Raw genomic sequence first — 18,965 nt, 5'->3', positions numbered from 1 at the left:
TGCTTTCCAAAAGCATGTTGATTAAAGAGTGAGTTATTGACGTCAATAATTGCACAGTATGAACAATGCATGTACTGTGCATGTACACGTCTGCATACAGAAGCGACTGTGCCTGTAATTATCTGTAATTAGGTGTAACTACAAAAATTACATTCTACACATTTGTCATGTCTCGTGGCACAGGTCGGCAATCACCTGCAAGCTAATGGCTAAAGCTAATTAGGAGTAATTGCAATGCATGTTAACTTTAGGAGAGCAGACACACCATACAGCAAACAATGCTGCACAACACCTCCCAATTACCAGGGAGATAAAACAACCCGATTTTCAACTGGGTGAAAAAAAAAAAAAAGCATTTCCCTTTCGGGTGTTTTGCAAATCCCCAGGCATTCAAGGGATTTTTTTTTTTGTTTTCAATGAACCTAGAGATTGTGAATTTCAAGGAGCAAAAAAACCATCAGCACAAACCTAGGAGCATATTTGCAGGTGGTAATGTTGCTGACAATTCAATTTGACTAACATCTACTCCCTTGACCTGGGGGGCTGTGAGTGAGCTCCCCCTCCCCCCCCCCCCATTTGCCATAATTAGTTAACCGTGAAATAATTGGGAAGTGCTACCCCTGCCAGAGCGCTAGCCAAAAAAAAAGGGTTAAAGGTCAAAGGTCCTTGAACCGGTGACCCGTGACACCCAAGCGGGGGCCCACGTGACCCGGACCGTTGACGCGAGTGGGCTCCTGGAACTCACGTTTAAATGAGCCCCGCCCACTCGCCACTCCCAGACCCACTAAGCTTTACCAAGTACGGAGCCCCTTCTGGCAAGTATAAACACACTTAAAGTCCCCCTCCAACTGCCGTCGCGACAGAGGCAACAACCAACACCACCACACTTTGACCCCTTATGGGTAACAAAACAGAGACTTATCTCCCCTCCATCAATGAACTTCAGTCCTTATTGTCATATTTCTTATTTAAAAATTTTTTTTTACAGTAGTTCATAAACTTCAAATGATGAAAAACACATCCACAGTATATCAGTATATGTCCCCTGACCGCGTCACACCCATCACCCGAAGGCAGGGGGGGGGAGAGAAGCCTTGGAGCAAAATGAGATAAGAGGGGAGCGTGGCCCCCTGTCGTGGTGCCCCTTCCCACATGGCTCAAGGCAGCTTTCCATTGATTTATTTCTATTAAAGCAACTTACAAGCGTCAAAAATTGTACTCAAAAAATGTTCAGCACAAAATTGTTTTTCCTTCTTAGCATGGGGTTTAAGGACTTACTGTATGTCAGGGGTGGACAAATCCAGATCTCAAGGGTCAGGTTTCCAGGATATTCAGCACCGGTGGCTCAATCAGTGATTCAGTCATAATGAGTGAGCCACCTGTGCTGAAGCAGGGATATCCCTAATAGCTGGCCTGTTGCTGGCACTCGAGGACTGGAGTGGGCCTCCTTAGCTGCATGTAATAAACAAGGTATTGAATCTGCTGCAGAATGTTAGGCGTACGCCACCAGATCTGGTGGATTTTTGGTTCAAATTTGTACGATGTTGCCTCCCCATCACTCCTTCCTAACTCCTCCTACTGACACTCCGCAAGTCGTCAGCCAGTGCAAAGAGGGCAAAAGTGGAGCAAAGCACCGTGTTACATTGTCACCGGGGGAAAATGCCTAGGTTATGCACTGAATCATTTAGCTGCATTAATCATTGAGAATAAAAGGAAGTTTTTTTTTTTTTTTTAACAACCCAAACAAATCCTACAACATACAAGCAGGTGTCTCCCAATGAGCATCAGAAGACAGATAAGAATAACTTAATGTTATAGGAATGTCACTTCTGTGTGCTGGAGGTCCTATGGAATCCTGGCACATCCTGGCTTTATTAATCAGCGGACTTCCTGCTCCTGATACCCCTTCATCTCATGCCCCCCGTAGCAAAAATGTGCAGCTCTGGTGAAGCGGATGTCCCGGGCACACGAAGGTTACAATGGGTAGAATGGTTAGAAAGGTAGTAGATTCATGGACTGGCCTCCCAACCGAGGTGGCCGGGGCTAATACAGTAAGACGTTTTACAGTAGAAAGGAAACGGGCCCAGTGGTTCTTATCTGCTGTCGACGTCTATGGTTCTATGTCACTTGATTGCACTATTTAGGGATTTGTAGCGCTTGACAACGGTGTCACATTTCAAGCACGTTGTCACAGCTGAGAATAGCTGAGCATTGAATTGTTTACTCCCGTCTCTGTAACAGATGATACTATATCATGGAAGGGGTTAGGTCAGGGGTGGGTGACTCCAGATCTCAAGGGCCACCAGCAGTCAGGTTTGATGGATATCCCCACTTCAGCACAGGTGGCTCAATCAGTCAAAAACTGAGCCACTGATTGAGCCACCTGTGCTGAAGCACAGTGTCGGACACATGTTGGGATCTACCTGATAGGTAGGACTGAAACCAGTTTAAAGCATGCTTTCCTATTCCAGAGCTCTGGAGTTTGTTAAGCAGGATAGCATGATCAACTGTGTCAAAAGCCTTTGCAAAATCTAGGAATACTGCACCAGTGAGTTGTCCCCGTTCCATTCCACACTGGATTTCATTGCAAACTTTTAGCAGGGTAGTTACGGTGGAGTGTTTGGGACGAAAGCCAGATTGGAATTGGCTAGGGAAATTTGTCTTGGTGTAGAAATCGCTTAATTGGGAGTGGACACATTTTTCCATGACTTTGGATAGGATTGGGAGAAGGGAGATTGGCCTGTAGTTTGAGATAGTGTTTTTGTCCCCCCTTTTGAAGATTGGGACAAGCTGGGGCAGCTTTCCAGGTCTTAGGAATATGGCCTGCAGACAGGATAGAGTTGATTATGGAAGCAATTGGTTTTGAAATTGCTGGGGCACCAAGTCTTTGGAACCTAGATGGTAGTAAGTCAGGTCCACATTGGCTGCTTAGTTTTAGTTTGAGGAGCGCTTGTATAATCTCCTCTTCAGATACTGGGCCAAATTGAAAATTGTGGGCAGTGTTGGGAGTGGGTGGGTCTATGTGGGTACTCTCAGGATGAGATTCAGGTTTGTGGTTTGGGCTGCGTTTCGCTAATAAGTTAGTGGCACACCCCACAAAGTAATCATTGAATGCATTTGCAATGTCAGTGGGATTTGTCAGAGTAATATCCCCCTTAGAGACATGTATGTATGCATAACTCTTCTTCTTATATGTCCCAGCACAAGTTGAATCGATGTGTCAGTGGTGTATACAAGGAGATAAAAACCTTTGTTGGATATGGTGTTCCTCTCTTTCTCTCTCTAACACCAAATCAATCCTCCCACCCCCACCCTCTGCTTTTCCTTGCATGTTGTGGGGTCCTCACACACGGGCCACCAGCACGACCAGTAACCCAAACTACATCTGTGTATGAGCGTGCACAAGAATGTGGCCAATTCTGTATACACATTTTAGTATGTCTATATATAGCACAATTTAGTTGGCATGTGTAATAAATCTGTGATACGTGGCAAATATATATATATGCCATATAATCACTTAACAATTCCATATGTCCTTTCCTCCTGATTATTGCTTATAGGAGAGACGGCAAACATGGGACTCGGATTCCAGCTTGCACACAGGATTGTCTCTCCTCTGTTTGGGGCAGGTGTCACGTATTGTAGTTACAGGTTCACATCTGGATAGCAGATCCCTGCTCCTTACATTCTAGGAGTCCTACACGTCTATCCATGACTTTCCTGAGATGACGGTATCCCTGTGCCTTTTGGCAGAGGGTCAGTACCGTGTGGATTTATAATAATAAAAAATAATGATATTATTATTATTCTTGAAAAGAGCTTACACTCTAATTATCATGTCGGAAGCCCAGGAAGATAAAAGGCCAGATTTACTAAGCAGTCTTCTGCCTTAAGACATATTAAGGCCCATACTTGTTATGTTAATCAGGGGAACTGTGTCATTAAACAATATTCCGTTCTAGTAGCTCCGAAGTGTGACAAACTACTTCAAAAATGCATTTTTGAAGCGGATTGGTACCCGTTGCTATTCTGTAAGCCCTTCTCACATGTCCAAACTGCATATAAACGGCTTTTTTAGAAGCGTTTCACTCCGGTTCTGACAATCTGATCACTTTGTAAAAAAAAACCTCAAAATCGCATTTTTTGCCCACAACTGCTATTCTAGTAGCTCCGTTATACATGCAGGTATATTTCTCAGCTCCGTTATACATGCAGGTATATTTCTCAGCTCCGTTATACATGCAGGTATATTTCTCAGCTCCGTTATACATGCAGGTATATTTCTCAGCTCCATTATACATGCAGGTATATTTCTCAGCTCCGTTATACATGCAGGTATATTTCTCAGCTCCGTTATACATGCAGTTATATTTCTCAGCTCCGTTATACACGCAGGTATATTTCTCAGCTCCGTTATACATGCAGGTATATTTCTCAGCTCCGTTATACACGCAGTTATATTTCTCAGCTCCGTTATGCAAACCGCTTCTAAAATCTCATGGGTTTTTTAACACCACCTACAGGCTGGCGAGATTGGTATTGCAAGTTTAATCCAGAGCCTGAAATATGCGTTTGGCTGAGAGCAAACCCCTAAGTCAGACTGGGGATGGAGTTAGCACCACGTCTGCTCATTCTGCTTCTAAAGCAAGTACAATCTGGGCGTTTTGGGCTGTTAAACCGGGCGGTTTGTCACATTTTAGACACAGTTTAGTTAATGCGATTTGCTATAGAGAATAAGGTTTTTTTCTCACATTTCCTTCTGCTTCTTGTGAACATGCCAAAACGTGCGGTTTGGCAATGACAACTTCGGAGCGACGAGAAGAAGCCCCGGTATATCTTTAGCCTTCTGCGCTATTCCCTAATAATATCAGCTATTCTGCATTTTACATTCAAGTACATATTTGGCACAATACGGGAATAAAACAATATTAATGATTGATCGTGCTCGCTTTTTTATTCATGTATGATAGATAAATCTCCATTGGAACAATATCTGCCACTTTAGAACAAGCTGCAGGTTCTACGAGTAACAGAGAGGACCTCTGCAAACAACATTACAAAGAACACTTCCCAGTGGATGAAGTCAGGCAAAAGGTAGAGCTCCTTGCTAAAGGTCCCTCGAGGTCACTGGTATTTAGACTCTTTTTCCACATGTGCTGATCACCAGATTAGGGTACCAGCCCCAGCTTCAGGAACGTGAACTCCTTAGCGTGGAATAGGATTAGCTGTCTGAGCTACATAAACACTGACAAAAACGTCTATCAGAATGCAACTTTTTAGCCAAAAAAATGTGTGTTTGCAGGATGCCTTCTTTCCTGCGCCAGGAAGACATATCCAACCCAGCGCAGCAATAAATTGATGCCATTGACCCCTAGCCAAGAGAGTGCCAACATTGATACATTCATATCTGCAAATATAATATCTGACAGCTGCCCAATTTTAACAGAGCCTTATTAGACGTGAAGGAGAATACACTCCCCAGCGGGCGCCATACACAGGCGCGGCTCGAATAATAATACAAATAACCCCTTCATTGCTGTGTGCGTCTGCAACACATTGTAGCATCACCATCATTACACAAGATGAAAATGCGTCTCTGATGACAATACTGCTTTATTTGATAGGCCTTTCCCATTAGGTCCAGGGACAAGGGCGGCAAAATTTGGGGGCGCCAAAAATGTGCTCCCCCATATACTGTTGCCGCGCTCTCGGGTCACCCGGGCCTGATGTGAAGGCGCTTGGCTGTGGCTGCCGCCCTCCTTCTCCTTTAGAGTCACAGCGTCACCATTGTGATGTCACACCACGTCTCGTTGCCATGGCAATGCGGCGTCACATGACGTCGTGACGGTGCGTTACCATGGTGACGTCCGCGGCGTTTATTTGCCGCTGCCCTTCAGGAGGAGAAGGAGGGCGGCAGCAAAGAGGCGGCCACCGCAGCTAAGTGCCAGGGGGCGGCGGATCTTGAAATCCGCCGCTGGCCTCGCAGTGTTCGCAGTCCTTCTGCGCGATCCGATGTGCCTGATCTAGGTTGAGAGAGCGAGTGACGCGAAGGAAGACTAACTCCCGCCACGAATAAGTGAGACGTGACATGTCTATTCCAGCCCGTCTCCCTCGCGGGCCTGGGTCGTGCTGCATCATCTGCTTTATATTTGGGATCCACTGAAGAAATGACTGCTCACTGATAACAGGATTCTCACAGATTATCAAATGACTGAGAAGTCCGCTGTGCTTCATATTACAGAGGGCTTCAATAACTCAACGTACAGCACAGTACGGTGGGTGTGTTATGATTTTGCTGCAGACACATTTCTAAAATCTAGATCAAGAGTGGCCAACTCCAGTCTTCAAGGGTCCCCAACAGGTGTTAGGCGTATCCCTGCTTCAGCACAGACAGCTCAATCAGCGGCTCAGTCATTCTGATTGAGCCGCTGATTGAGCCACCTGTGCTAAAGCAGGGATATTCTTAAAACCTGGCCTGTTCTCGATGCATTGCATTCGAATATTAACCCTTGGGATACCAGGCAGGCCGGCACTCCACGGCAGCTTTTGCAATGTGCAGAACATCCCTGGGGGTTAAGGGAATATTGCTGCTTTTTGTGTTTACAAACTTTACAGTATTTATTCACAGGAGCTCTATAGTTGCACTGCAGACTTTCAAGAGCAAATGTTTTTTATTTCTGCATAAACTGCATTGATCAATGCAACATGTACAAGTAGTTCAACATGCTATTACCCAGCTGTATTGATTCTGGGGACGTGGAGATTTGCTGTTGGCTGGGATTTAATGGGTCAGGAGAGAAGGAGCGGCTCAGTGAGTAAAGGCACTGACTCTGAGAACAAAGACACTGCGTTTGAAGCAGGGGTTTAAGTTCAATTTGTGTCAGCTCCCTGTGACTTTGGGCAAGTCACTTTATCTCACTGTGCCTCAGGCACCAAAAACATAGATTGTAATCTCATCTGTGCAGGGACCTGTGTCTATAAATTCCTATGTGCAATGCTGCTTATTGCACACTATACTGTAATGTGAAGCACTGTGGGTCCCATTGGGGGAAATTTGCTATATGAAATAAAATGATCATTGTTATTATGAGAGATCTTCATAGATGAAATGTGTACGGATCTACTAAATTTCCTGCCTGAAAAAGTGTTACAGGAGTGTGCCACCAGGGGGATTATTTATCAAAGTCTTCCAGCTGCAACATCAATACTACTCTATGGGGTCTATAGTCTCCCGGCTGCAAAAGTCCAGCAAAACAGTGCACAAAACAGAGCCGTGTTCATCAATGCAGAGGAATCCCATTGAAAGCAGCGGGAGTTTTTCCTTTGATAAATCCGGTGCCATTCTTGACACTTTAGTAAATAACCCCTATATTTGTTAAAGAAAATCCATCCCAATGTGATTTTCTTGCTGGATAAATCTGACGCTGGGTATTTCCAGCTGGGAGACTTTGATAAATAACCCTCCAGATTTTTGTAAACAGAAAACACTGCATTTAATGGGATTTTTGCTCCTTTGCAGGTGGGAGACTTTAATACCTAAACCCCATTGTGCACCGAACTTTTGCTCTATGAGGGTTACAGTATGCATTAGTTTCCTGGCTACAATACTGGGGCAACGGGGAGCACAAAATACAGGTGGGGCAATGGGGCAAACGTGGAGCAAATCTGGGGCAGAATAACTGCATTGAATGTATCAAAGAAAAAGGTCCCATTGTAATCAATAGGATTTTTTTTCTTTGGTTCATTTTACGCCATTCTCTTGCCCCAGAACTGCTTGGTATGTAGACCGCCAATGTGTTATTTATCGGCAGCGCTATTGAGATAAATGGTTAAGGAGATAACACATGTAACCTCTAGAGTGTAAGCTCTCTGGATCAGAGTCCTCATTACCTTGTGTATCTGTCTGTCCTTATTTGGTATATCATTCTGTATATGTAATTTACATCTCTGTTCCCCCTTTGTACTGCGCTGCAGACTGTGTTGGCATTTTATAAATAAACAATAATAATAATGTTTTGCCCAAACACGGGTAATAATGTCTGATACATCTGTAGCAGTAGATTTATCAATGCGAAATATAGAAATCCCATAGAAAGAAATGAGGTTTTTTTTCTTGGAGAAGATTTTTTGGTTGGGTAACGTATGAAAGTGTCCTGCTGTAAAACTAGCGCCAAACACACTTTTATCAAAGCAGAAACTCTTCATCGCCTTCAATACAATTGAGGTCAAACATTGAAGATTCATCATTAAGCCTCTATACCATAGGTGGGCAACCTATTTTTCAATGTAGCCACAGGTGTGGCGAATGAGACGCGAAAGTCGCCACACCATGTAAAAATTGAGAATTCCTCCCCCAATACCCCCAAATCATCATCATCTCCTCAACCCGAATTGTGTTTCTTCTTACCTTATCTCCTGGCAGACAGCACCAGAACCTGTCCCTGCAGGAGTCTCTGGCGCCGACACCGCCGGGTTGTGGGCTCTGTCCCCGCCGTTTCTTTGATTGGTCATCCTCTCCTCCACTCACCGCTCGCCTCCTCACTGTTCCTGGCCACCGCCCGCCCCCTCCACACCAGCGCTTCCATCGGCCGCCGCACTCGCGCTTGCCGCCACCACCGCCGCCCTTCCCGCCTAGACAGTGGTAATACTGGACACATGCGTGTCAGGTAGCTGGCAAGCTCAAATTCGCCACACTTTCATGGCCAATTTGCCACTTGTGGCGATTGGCAACAGGGTTGCCCACCTCTGCTCTATACCGTAGCTCTGAGATCTACTGCAGGAATACAAATGAGTCCATTTAGGAAAGTCACTTGGCTGCAAAAATGAGTTGAAAATACTCATATTTATTAAGGAAAAATAATATTATATAAAAAAAATTGATTTTTTTCCCTTATTAATAATAATAATAATAATAACAATAATAATAATAATAATAATAATAATAATAATAATAACAGTAATAACTTTATTTTATAAAGTTAAAAAAATAAAAGGAAAACATTTAAAGCTATAAATGAACCCAAATGTAATAAATGTTTGAACTGATTTTGCCTCGGTTTATAGCACATTAATAACTAGAGAGCCTAAGAAGATGCACTGTAAGATGTGCAGTAGCGTCCTGCAGAATTTGGGGGGTTGATTACTCAGTAGTTTAACTTCTGAGAAGTTCTCATAAGGCATTTTTCTTAAGCAGTACTGGATACGTCCCAAACAGTGATGGTGCTCTACTGACCTCTAGTGTTCTTCTAGCGGTACTGTATTAGTCTCATAAAATGTTACGGTACTGTACTGTATATGGTTTCCTTTTGTGTCAACATGAAAATAACACACAGGCCAGAAGTCGCTAAAGGGTTAAAAACGGCGATAACATTTGCTGTTGAGAAAAAAATATTACACTGCAAAATTCTTGACAACGTAATGATCACTAAGAATTATATATGCCAGGTAGTCTTGTGGGTGTTCAGACGTCATACGTTTATACCACAGCATAGGGTAATGTAATAGTAATCATTACATTACCCGTTGCCCATTGCGAGCAAAGGGATTTAAATCCTTCAAAGCCAGAGTGGCTATCATGGCATTGCAAATGAATGCCTCTGACAGATTTTTGTTTGTTGAACAATATTTAAGTAATAATCCCCGAAGAACAGGGCATTACTGGCCAATAATGTTGAGTTGAAGGCCCGAGGCGAAGCAAGGGACTTTAACCCAGCCAGGGCATTATTGGCCAGTAATGCCCTGTTCTGAGGGGATTATTACTATTATAGGCTAAATAAAGACTTTTTTTCATAAATAATAGACACTTTTTTGTATAGTTATATAGATTTTTTTATTACAATAAAATGATAAATACATTAAAGCACCTCCTATATACACTTACACTGCAGCTATCAATATCCACACACTGCCGTCCCCTCTGTGTACACACACACACACAAACCAGCTCTACACACACAACACACTGCAGCTCTACACACACACACACACACACACACACACACACACACACACACACACACACACACACACACACACACACGCGCTACACACACAGAACACACAAACTGCTGCTACACAAACTGTAGCTACATTCAAACTCTGCTGCTGCTACACACTCATACAAAAGCACCGCACACACAAGCTGCTGCAACACACACACACACACACACACAAACAAACTCTGCAGCTACACACACACACACAAACTCTGCAGCTACACACACACAAACTCTGCAGCTACACACACATACTCTGCAGCTACACACACAAACTCTGCAGCTACACACACACATACACAAACTCTGCATCTACACAACACAAACTCTGTAGCTAACACACACACAGAAACTGCAGCAGACACACACACTGCCGCCCACTCTGTGTACACGTACACCAGCTCTACACACAAACCGTTACACACACCACACACTGCAGCTCTACACACACACACACACAACACACAAACTGCTGCTACACACAAACTCTGTAGCTACATCCAAACTCTTCTGCTACACACACATACAACACAACAGCACCATACACACAAGCTGCTGCAACACACACATTGGTCATCTAACATTCCCCTTTTTTTTTGTTTTGTTTGGTTTATGATGGCAAAATAATTAGAATAAAAAAATGTGTGTGTGTGTGTGTGTGTGTGTGTGTGTGTGTGTGTGTGTGTGTGTGTGTGTGTGTGTGTGTGTGTGTGTGTGTGTGTGTTAGATAGAAACACACACTTGTTCTTAATGACCTGAGCTAGCCCATCTTTTACTCCATCACTTGTGAATTTACCTGTACTTATAGGGGACTCATAATATAAATTAATCATTTGTTCAATGACCATCCATAACACATTCCTTTTACACCACATTACAAGCTCCATTCTAGAATCATACGACGGCCACTTCTGCAATACTGGGGTAAAAAAAATTAACTGCCCCAAATTTCTCAAGGACATTTTTTTTCTAATGGAATATTTTCCTTTTCTGGTTTAGTACCTGGGAGACCGATAAGAAAAAAAAAGCCCCTGGATGACCTTCTCATATTCCATTTTAGACAGTTATAACTTTTAATGGACTTACGCGCAGAACAACACTTCTCTCTGTGTTGCTAAGGATTCAATGTCGTGACCATGTTATCAGGTTCCTTTTAAGACTCTACAACGCACCCAGGGGACACTAAAACATTAATAACTTCAGCAAATGCAGAGAGATGCTAAAACTCTCCCCTGGCCAGCAACAACGGCATTTCAGCCACTGTTTGGCAAGAGCATGGCTTGTCTTGTGAAGGACAAGAAAGGGGTGTTGTTAACGGAGACAGTCTCTTCATTATTGTGGGGGAGCTGTTAGGAATGAAGCCTGCGTTAATTGAACTGACTTGAAGAAATAAACACGCTCGTTCTTTTCCTATAACAACCTGGAATCAATTCTTTTTGTGAGGATAATGGGCATCAGCGGGAAGATGTTATGTTCTTTGTATTTTCATCCATTTTCAGCTATTTTCTTTTTTTTCTGAGCGCTTGCCTAACTATGATCCCTATTTTATGCTGTGAAGTAGCTTATCTGGCCAGGAGTCATCAAGGCGCGATGCGGGATATCATACCCCTGCTGGCAGTATCTGCCATACCAGTTAATGGCAGTTATTGCCACCTCGGGTGAAATATCCCGCATCGTGAGACTCACGCCTCTGTGTCAGATTGAGATCAAAACTAGAGATGGGCTAGACTTGTATGTATGTAAGTATGTATGTATGTACAGTATGTATGTATGTATGTATGTATGTATGTACAGTATGTATGTATGTATGTATGTACAGTATGTATGTATGTCTTTATTTATTTACAGTATATAGCACCGTTAATGTGCATAGCGCTTCACAGCAGTAATACGTGACAATCATATAAATAATCAATTACATAAATAACACATAGTGGGAATAAGTGCTTCAGACATAAAAGTAACATTTAGGAAAAGGAGGCCCTGCTCCGAAGAGCTTACAATCTAATTGACTTATTAAATGCCGACCGGTGCAAACTTTTCTTAATCTTTGCAAACCTGCGAAAGTTCGTCCGTGCGTTTTTTGTTTACAGATCCCCCCAAAAACGCCCGGAAATCCGGCTGACACCTCCACTTTGCTTACTTACTAGTTTCGGACCTTTCATGCATGAAATTATTGCAGTAGGTTTTTTCACATCCGTAAAGATTCAAATTTGCTCAAATATAAAAAATAAGTTCGCTCCAAACCTTCATTCACCTAAAAATATCAGATTCTTAAGCTGCGCTTATAGTGCCGGCGACGCGACGCCACGGCAAAACAAATGTATTGCCGCCGTCGCGTACGCTTATAGTAAGCGCAACGCGATGGAGCGACGGGAGCGACGCTGGTGGCGCGAATTTCTCAAGCCGGTCAAAGTAGATTTTTCAGAGGCTGTCGTCACATGTGACAGCCTCTGAACCAATCAAAGACCTGGTCGCCCGCGACGTCGTCGGAAAGCGAATTACAACTTTCGCTAGCGGCGACGGGTGACGTCATCCGTCGCGTCGCGCGCACTATAAGCGCGGCCTTAGGATATTGGTCTCCTGGCTTCCCCCTGCAGCTGGCATTTCCTGTGGCTGTGCCCTACCCAGCCAGTATAGGCTCCGCCCCCATGGGCGCACCGTAATTTGGCCCAACTTCCGGATCAGTGTGGCACCGGAGTGAAAGCCTCCCCCAAGGTGTGTGTGTGTGATTTTTGGGGGGATCCACGGGGGGAGAGGAGGGGTTATGTGTGTGTTTTTCGGGTCCCTGGGGGGGGGGCTCTTATGTGCGGTGGGGGGGGTGCTATGTGTGGTAGGTCTTCCCCTGTTGCATAAACATGAGGTCTTCCCTGTCCCAGTTCAGTTGACAGGCAGGGGAAACCTGTTGGAGTGGGTTGGGCCCTGACTGTGGTCCTGTCTGACCCTTTCCCCCCATTGGCAGCCCGGAAAGATGCAATATTTATATTTTTTGTTAGAAGAATTTCCCTGTGTTTTGGAGTTCAGATATAAGGCTTGAATGAGAAAACATATTTAACACAATGTATTTATAATAAATGTTGCTAAATTGGGCTTTATACACTGTTTAGGTCTAATGGTTTCACCATATTTAGCCCTACCCCCTTTGCTCCTGCCACGGTCAATGCTTTGTGGGTCCTTCGTCCAACATTTTCTATGTACTTTTTAGAGAACATTTCAACTACATTTAGCACTTTGTGGTATATTGTTTAACAACTTCACTTTCTTTTGCATTAGAAACATGTCACACTAAATTCTTATCTTTTAAAAGGAAAGGGGTGTGACATGTTAAGCAAAAAACTTTGTGCTAAGGAAATGCCATTAGAGAGCTTGTTTTCATATAGATACGAGGCTATTGAAGCAGTATCCCTTCTTAAGAGGTATTTAACCTGTTACTGAACGCTGATCCTTTCTCCAGTACCATCAACAGCTGTCCCTTCACTTGGGAGCTTCTCCTCCCAGAGGTTTGTTCACCTGATGGTCCAAAGAAAGTAGCTGAACTTTTTCTGTTTTTTTTTTTGTTTTTGTTTTTTACATAAAACATGGGGGATCATTTATCATTTATACAAAATTGGAGTTAAATAACGGCATCAAATTTATTATGGAAAATCATTCCCATTGAAAGCAATGGAGGTTTTCAACTTTGATCAATCGGGTGCAGTGTTTTTCAACCCAGATTTGCCCCGCTATGTAGACAGGTGACCCCCACAATGTTATTTGTTTCCTTAGATTTGCATCACTTTGGTCACTTGGAGACTTTGGCCGGATATATCAAGCAGCGAAAAACCGGCGTATTTATCTAGGTTACTAAAATGTCTTAGTAAGTTTGTTCACATCGCTGCCATGTACAGGTAGTATCATCCATATCAATAAGGAATAACATAATGTGTAGAGAAGGGCACATATTTTTGCGGATTTGGATCCGCCTCGGATCGGGCGGTTCCTTTGGGCCGCAGATTTCCACGGGTAAATCTCAAAAATTGCGATTCGCCTTTTGCGTTTTTTTTTAAATTTATTTTTTTAACTCCCACAATCCATCTGCAGATTCCGCAATCCATGGATTGGATTCTTAAAATCTGTCGGCGGATTGCGGAATACGCGGACGGATTGTTAAAATCTACCAACGGATTGTAGCCAGCGGTGGTTTTGGATTAATCCGCGTGGATTGAATCTGTAACAATCCGTCGGCGAGTTTTACACCGCGGAATGGATTTTGAATGGAAAAACTCTGGAAATTCCGGGAAACGATTTGGACCGGTTCGTCGATCTGTAATAATGTGAACACAGCGCATGAATAACCCAGATTTCTTCAGGTTGCTTAAGGCAGGGGTGCGCAAACTATTTCTCGTGCGCCCCCCTGCCTGCTCTCCCCCCCCTGCTCACGCCCTTCCCCTTACCTTGTCTCCGGCGTCAAATCACACGTCACCCGAAGCCGTCGGAGACAAGGCCATGGGCGGTCCCACAGCATTTAATTTAAATGCTTTGGGGAACAGTGCGGAGCCTCTGTAAGCACCACGCCCCCCATTTTGCCCCTGGTTTAAGGTACCATTTCAATAGTAATTGTGAAAATGTCTGCATAATAGATACTTTTTTTGGACTTCAAGTATAATACATTTTTCTGGTGGCTGAAAGACGGCTGCATATCTTAAACCCCTGTGTTTTTAGTAATGCTTTACGTTCCCCTTTTGACAGTGAAAGTGGGTATTTTGTGTTCTGCGTGTTATGCTTATACCCAGGGTTATTAATCACAAAACCCCCAATCTACTGTATGCAATCTACTGCATGTGTACTAATGATTGTATTATAAGTATGGAAGTACACTATGTTCTGATCACCGGTGACTTGGCTCATGCAGATGGGCGTGGACAATCTCACATTGTTATGTCTATCAATACAAACACACAATGCAGAATATACTGCTATATAAAAACTATTATTTGCGCTGGGAAAGAAAGGGAGTTGGCCTACGCCAGGGGTGGGCAACTGCAGTCCTCAAGGGCCACCAACAGCTCGGGTTTTCAAAATATACCTGCTTCAGCACAGGTGGCACAATCAGTGGTTCAGTCAAAGACTGAGCCACCTGTGCTGAAGCAGAGATATCCTGAAACCTGTTGGTGGCCTGGAGTTGGCCACCCCTAGTCTACGCTCTCCATGCTCTCTTATGTCAGATCGAAGGGGGCGTATAGTTCCCAGGGTGACAATGATTATTATTGTTTATTTATGAGGAGCCAACATATTCCATAGCGTGGTACAGTAGAGGAAACGCTGCTTCGCTGTGCTGGGGAAGAGATCAGCTGTACAGAAACCAAATATTCTCCAGCACAAGGATCAGCTTTACAGTATAATGAATAAGGGCCAAAGAGAGAAGTACTCAGCTTAGTGTGGTCAGAGCAATAATGGTATAGAAATTGTAGAAAAATCCTAAAAGTTACTAATGGTTGTCAGAACTCAGAATTACAGTAATCTTAATGAGGAAATCCAAGCAGCACTTAAAAAAATAAAGATTTGTTTTAATATACACAATGCAGCCTTTGATCACCTTTATTGAAAACTAATTACCTAAGCTGCCGATCGATTCGTTCTCCCTTACTCGATCGGCAAAGATGCTGCTTTCCAGAGTAAAACCTGCCATACAAACCAAAGGAAAGGAGTGCCTCAGTGGGTAAAAGCGCTGGGGCCTATTCTAGCAGCCTCGATGAGTTTGCTGCCCTCTCGCCGAACGGTTTGTCATTTCAGTTATCACGGTATTCAGAAAGAATCTGAACACCTCTCAAACCGTGCGGCAGGAAAATGCCTAAACTGCCCGTCACAGCAGCGGTGAAATCTCACCCTCACTCAAAGGTCTCCCCGTACGATCTGGCAGCAGAGCTGCATAGAGAGAGCCGCCTCTCCCTGCACATATCTCGCAAGCGATCGCAGTGTTTTTATAATCATTTTAATATTAGTGTACGTGAGCAGGGAGTCTCCGGAGCAGAACCGCATTAATTTCAGGTCCGGGGACCCCCTGCTTCCCGAGTTACAGGCCCAGATATGGGGTGCCAGTATCTCCTATGTGTTTAAATGTCCCGGTCATGTGACGTGCGACATTTAAAAATTGTATGGGGATACCGGCACCCCATAACGGGGCCTGTATCTTGGGAAGCAGGGGGTCCCCAGACCTGAAATCAACGCGGTTCTGCTCCTGAGACCCCAGCATCAATCCAATGTAGGAAAAATGCATTTTTCTTTCTCGCACCCCTTCTCGCCAGCTTTCACTGGCGAGAAGAATCTTTGATAAAATCGCAATTCCAGAGTCCCGATTAGATTATCAAGGCTACTAGAATTGCACGATTTTATAAAAATTGCGAGTTTGGGCTTCTTGCCGGCTCCAGCACGATGTGTTTGGCCGGGAGCCTGAAATCGCGAGAAAATGCTTTCCCCGCACGATTTAACCAACTCATCAAGGCTTTCTGAATAGCTTCTGAGCAAAATGTATTGAAGTTTATAGAATAGGCCCCACTGACTGAGACCAATGACATTGAGTTTGAAGCACGGAAACCTAGTTCAATTTCTGGTGTCAGCGTCTTGTGACCTCGGGCAAGTCACTTTGTCTCCTTGTGACACCCCCAAAAAAAACAAATTGTATGCTCATCTGGGCAGGGTCTGTGTCTGAACCTATTCCTATGGTCCCAGTTGTAGGACCGGTATACGTGTTCACCCCAAGTTCCTACACGCACAAGTACTGAGATTCTTGGTAACTCAGTGTGTTAGATTAAAAGAAATCAAAAAGATGCTCAGTATATTAAAACTCATTAAAAATGGCATTAAGAGTTGAATAATAAAAAAAATATGGCAAGTATTATCTAATACTACAGAACTTATATATTTTGTGATATGTTTCTTTGAAATACTTTTAGATATGTGCCGGGTTATATATATATATATACATATATATATATTTGTAAAACTCCGTTGTATTTGTCTTGCTTTATATTACTGGTGTGTGGATTTCGGGAAAGTGTTAAACATTTTAAGTTATGTGGATATAGAGGAAGCGACGTTATGTGGCAGATGCCTTTATAGATTTAACCAGGTTGATTTTCAGATTTGATAACTCACGTTTCTAAGACCATGTCTGAGTTAAACTGCTTTAGCTCTCCCAACTCCTCCACCATTGTACATAATTAGAATGAACTAAATAAAGTTTGTGGGGATGATGACATAACAAAATATTTTCTTGTCCATAGTACTGCATGTCTATTAAAATGGATGGAAAATGTATTCAGTGATGTTTACGATCAGCACTTGAATGGATGTTTCTAGACAGCCTGGCAGTGACTTACCAGCATTATCCTGCTGCTTCGTATTTTTGATGTATGCCGAGAACTTGGAAAAAATGTCAATTCCGGCAGCGTTTGACTCGCGATGCTTTGCTGCAAGCCTGGGATACCTGCAGGAGAATTTAAAAAAAGAGACTGAAAACGTATTCTCTTTACCTTTAATGCAAAATAATCCATGCAGTGCAGAGATAATGAGACTGGAAATCAAAGTCTCCCAATAATATTGCAAAACTGGTGCAAAAAAAACCCCCAAAACACTATTTTTTAAACAAATGACTGAATATCAATGAAACCTCCCTCACAATACCTGAGATTTCCACAAGATTGAGTGATAATGTTAGAGAATAGAGTAGCTTACCCTGACATGCCACAAAAAACAGACAGCTAGGGTCAAGTTTGCTGCTTCTGAGTAAAGGTTTAACTGGTGTGCTTGAAAAAGGTGGGAAAGGGAGCAGAGTAGAGGGAGGAGTTGAAAATACGTGTCAGTGTAGGGATTAGAGTAGGAGTGAGAGGTTTGAGGAGATGGGAGGGAACGAGGTCAAGAAGGCAACTAGTAGAGGGAGAATCAGCATCGACCCTTCCTTCTCTGTTACAAAGGGGAAAGTGTCCAGGAAGGCAGGAGGAGAGTTGGGAAGAGGTGTAGAATGTGAGAAGGATACAGAGGGGAGGCCTTGTCAAATTTGATCCACCTTTGTCTCGAAATAGTCAGCAAAGTCCAGAAGGTAAATGAAGGAAGCAAGACAGATAACAGACAGTGGTCTGAGTAAAGAGTCAAAGACAGAGAAGAGTCAGCATGGGTTACACTTGTGAGTATTTATTAGTGATGCAAAGTAGGGTTGTTTAGCCTGGGAGAGGGCAGAGTTCAAACAGGACAGGATACATTTGTAGTGAATAAAGTTCGGGAGAGTATGAGATTCCCTCCAGAGCCATTCAGAGGAATGAGTACAGGAATGCAGCATGCATGGCATGGGCGTCCGCAGGGGGGGCAAGGGAGGGCGCTTGCCCCCCCCTGGATCCTGGGCTGCCAACAGCGGGGGACAGAGGGCACTGGCGTGACAGGATTTAGCGCGCTCACGATGTGCAAGGAAGCGCACGCGTATCTTCCCTGCTTCCCCCCCCACCTGCGACCCCCCCTTCCTCCCCCCGAGCCCGCTCACAGCCGCTCGCGGCACTTCCTGTGCCTGCTGCTAGTGAGCGCGTGACTGTCCGTGACGCAGAATCTTCCCGCTCCTCTACTGGTGGTTGCGCAGTGTCCCCCCTTCTTCCCCGGGTCTCCGTGGCTGCCCACCCGCCCACGGTGATAGTAGGTAGGTGCAGGGGTGCGGCCGCCAGGGGGGTGAGGGGTTGCCTCCTGTCCTGGTGCTCCCTCCTGCCCTGGTGCTCCCTCCTGCCCTGGTGCTCTCTCCTGCCCTGGTGCTCCGCTCCCTCCTGCCCTGGTGCTCCCTCCTGCCCTGGTGCTCCCTCCTGCCCTGGTGCTCCCTCCTGCCCTGGTGCTCTCTCCTGCCCTGGTGCTCCCTCCTGCCCTGGTGCTCCCTCCTGTCCTGGTGCTCCCTCCTGTCCTGGTGCTCCCTCCTGCCCTGGTGCTCCCTCCTGCCCTGGTGCTCCCTCCTGC

The 18,965-nt window shown here is 44.3% G+C and overlaps 1 protein-coding gene across 5 annotated transcripts in view; it reads right to left on the bottom strand.

Annotated features, from left to right (window-relative positions):
* CLIC5 (chloride intracellular channel 5) overlaps positions 1–18,965 on the bottom strand; it is a 191,804-nt gene that overhangs the window by 6,449 nt on the left and 166,390 nt on the right. For all 5 annotated transcript variants that reach the window (XM_075598545.1, XM_075598544.1, XM_075598547.1 and 2 more), the window contains one exon: positions 17,357–17,463. In XM_075598545.1, coding sequence (XP_075454660.1) covers positions 17,357–17,463 — 107 coding nt within the window. The remainder of the gene's footprint in view (positions 1–17,356; positions 17,464–18,965) is intronic.

Source organism: Ascaphus truei, chromosome 4 (genome assembly GCF_040206685.1).
Source record: "Ascaphus truei isolate aAscTru1 chromosome 4, aAscTru1.hap1, whole genome shotgun sequence".
NCBI lineage: Eukaryota > Metazoa > Chordata > Amphibia > Anura > Ascaphidae > Ascaphus > Ascaphus truei.
This window is presented reverse-complemented; position numbering and strand designations above follow the sequence as displayed.